This window comes from Pyrgilauda ruficollis, unplaced genomic scaffold (assembly GCF_017590135.1).
Source record: "Pyrgilauda ruficollis isolate IOZ18807 unplaced genomic scaffold, ASM1759013v1 scaffold3, whole genome shotgun sequence".
In the NCBI taxonomy this organism is placed as follows: domain Eukaryota; kingdom Metazoa; phylum Chordata; class Aves; order Passeriformes; family Passeridae; genus Pyrgilauda; species Pyrgilauda ruficollis.
In genome coordinates this window covers 13520807-13522737 of record NW_024524377.1, presented here as the reverse complement: position 1 = coordinate 13522737, position 1931 = coordinate 13520807, and the positions used below count along the sequence as shown (strand labels likewise).

The following is a 1931-nucleotide window of genomic DNA, read 5'->3' as shown; positions in this document are numbered from 1 at the left end:
CCCCGGTCTTCACCGCCGCCTCGGTGCTCCGGAGCGCAGCCCCCAGCTGGGGTCGGAGGCGGGGGAGGAGGGCAGCCGGATCCGGAGCAGGGAGGGTCCAAGCAGCGTCTCCGTGGAACTGGCGGCTGGGGAAGGGGGAAGGCGAGGAGGATGCGGGGGCAGGGGGGGGAATCCGGCAGTCCTCCGCCTCCCCCGCCCCTCGGTGCGCGGCCCCTTCCGCCCCCGGCGCCGGGGGCCTGGTACCTCCCTAACGGTCCAGGCTGATCGTCCAGTGCTTGGACCCGTCTCCGCCCTCGCCCTCGCTCTTGAGGTCCTGGAAGAGTTGCGTGAAGTAGTGCGGGTCCGCGTTGATTCGCAGCATCTTGGCGCTGAGGCGCTGGATGATGCCCAGGCAGCGCTCCCAGAAGCGCCCCTTGTCTCCCTCCACCAGGAAGGGCTTGAGCGGGTAGGAGATCTCGTTGCCCATGTAGGAGTAGGCGAGATAGAGGCAGGTGAGGAAGGCGGCCTGCAGCTCGGCCTGGCTCCCGATGTCTTCGCCCCGCAGCGCTTCCCGGCACAGCAGGTAGACGAACACCAGGTTGGCCGGGGTGATGAAGCCCTGGTCCTGCCAGCCCTGCAGCAGCAGCGAGCGGTCCACGCTGCGAAACCATGAGATGAGTTCTCCGGGGCTCAGCTCCTTCAGGCGGTAGCAGCGGCGGCACACGAAGTCCCCCAAGCAGCGCAGCAGCTCTCCGGTGGACGCCTGCACTACCACGCGGCGCGGAGATCCCGGGGGGCGGCTGCCGGCCGGCGGCGGTGGCGGCGGCGGCTTTCCCCCGCCGGAGCCCGGGTGCAGCTCCTGCGGCGCCGAGGGCACTGTGGGCACCGGCACGGCCAGCGGGCCCTGCTTGGCACCGTCGGCCGGCCCCACCACCGACTTGCGCAAGTTCTCGCGGTTGCGCTGCACCACCAGCGGGTCGGGCTGGCCCGGGGCCCCCCCCGGGGCCCCGCCGCCGGGCTTCGGCGTCACCTTCTTGGTGCTTTTCTTCTTCTTGGCCGAGGCGGCCACCAGCCGCTTCCAGGTTAGCGCCGAGATGAGCACGCCGGGGCGCTTCAGCCGGCTCTCGCCCTTGCCCGGCACCCTTCCCGGCGCCTTCTCGGCCAGCAGCCCCCCGCCGCCGCCGCCCTTGCCCGAGGAGGCGGCGGGGGAGAGGGAGAGCACCGTGCCCATGCTAAGGCCGAGCGGGACGGGCGTGCGGGGGCCGGGGCGCCGGCACCGCCCATATGAGGCCGGGAGCTGCGGGGGAGGCGGCCCGCACCGGGGCCGCGGTGCCCGAAGATGCTCCGCCGCGCCCGCTCTGGGCTCCGCGCCCGCCGCTGCAGCCAGCCGCGGCCCCGCCGCTCCCCGCCTCCCCGCCGACAGCCAATCGCCGCCGCACGGGGCCCCGGTGCGCCCGCCCCTCGCCGGTGGGTGGCAAGGGGGGAGAGCGCGGCGCGGCTTTGCCCGGCGGCCGCCGCCCCGGCGTGACCTTCACCGATGGGGGCTCGTTCGGTGCGCCCGCCGGGGCGGTCGGGCTGGGAGCTGCGATGCTGTCGCAGACCCCCAGCCCTTTGTCTGCGGGACGCGGGGGGAGCCCAGAGCACAGGGGACACGGGAAGGGTCTAGGGAGGGCTTCTGAACTCGGCTGTTCCTGCCAAGTCCTGCTCTGTTTTCTTACCTACAAGAGGAGGGATGAACCTTCCCAGACCAGCAGAGCCCCCTGGCCCAGTTGGTGCTAGGGGTGGGGAAGAAGCCTTTGAAAATGCTAGAGGAAAGGCTGAGGAGGCGTGAGGATCAAGAAGAACGGGTGCTCAGAGGGAAGCTGGAGAAGGCTTGAGGTGGGTGCAAGGCTGGCTGTGACTCGGCAGCCAACATGAAAGGCTTAGGCTGGGTGGCCGAGCCTCATCTCTCC

The 1931-nt window shown here is 71.8% G+C and overlaps 1 protein-coding gene across 1 annotated transcript; it reads right to left on the bottom strand.

Annotated features, from left to right (window-relative positions):
* Positions 1 to 247: 247 nt before the first annotated feature.
* CDK5R2 (cyclin dependent kinase 5 regulatory subunit 2) lies at positions 248 to 1210 on the bottom strand. Its single transcript, XM_041473351.1, has one exon. The coding sequence runs from the start codon at positions 1208 to 1210 to the stop codon at positions 248 to 250; it is 963 nt and encodes a 320-aa protein (XP_041329285.1).
* Between the last annotated feature and the right edge of the window lie 721 nt (positions 1211 to 1931).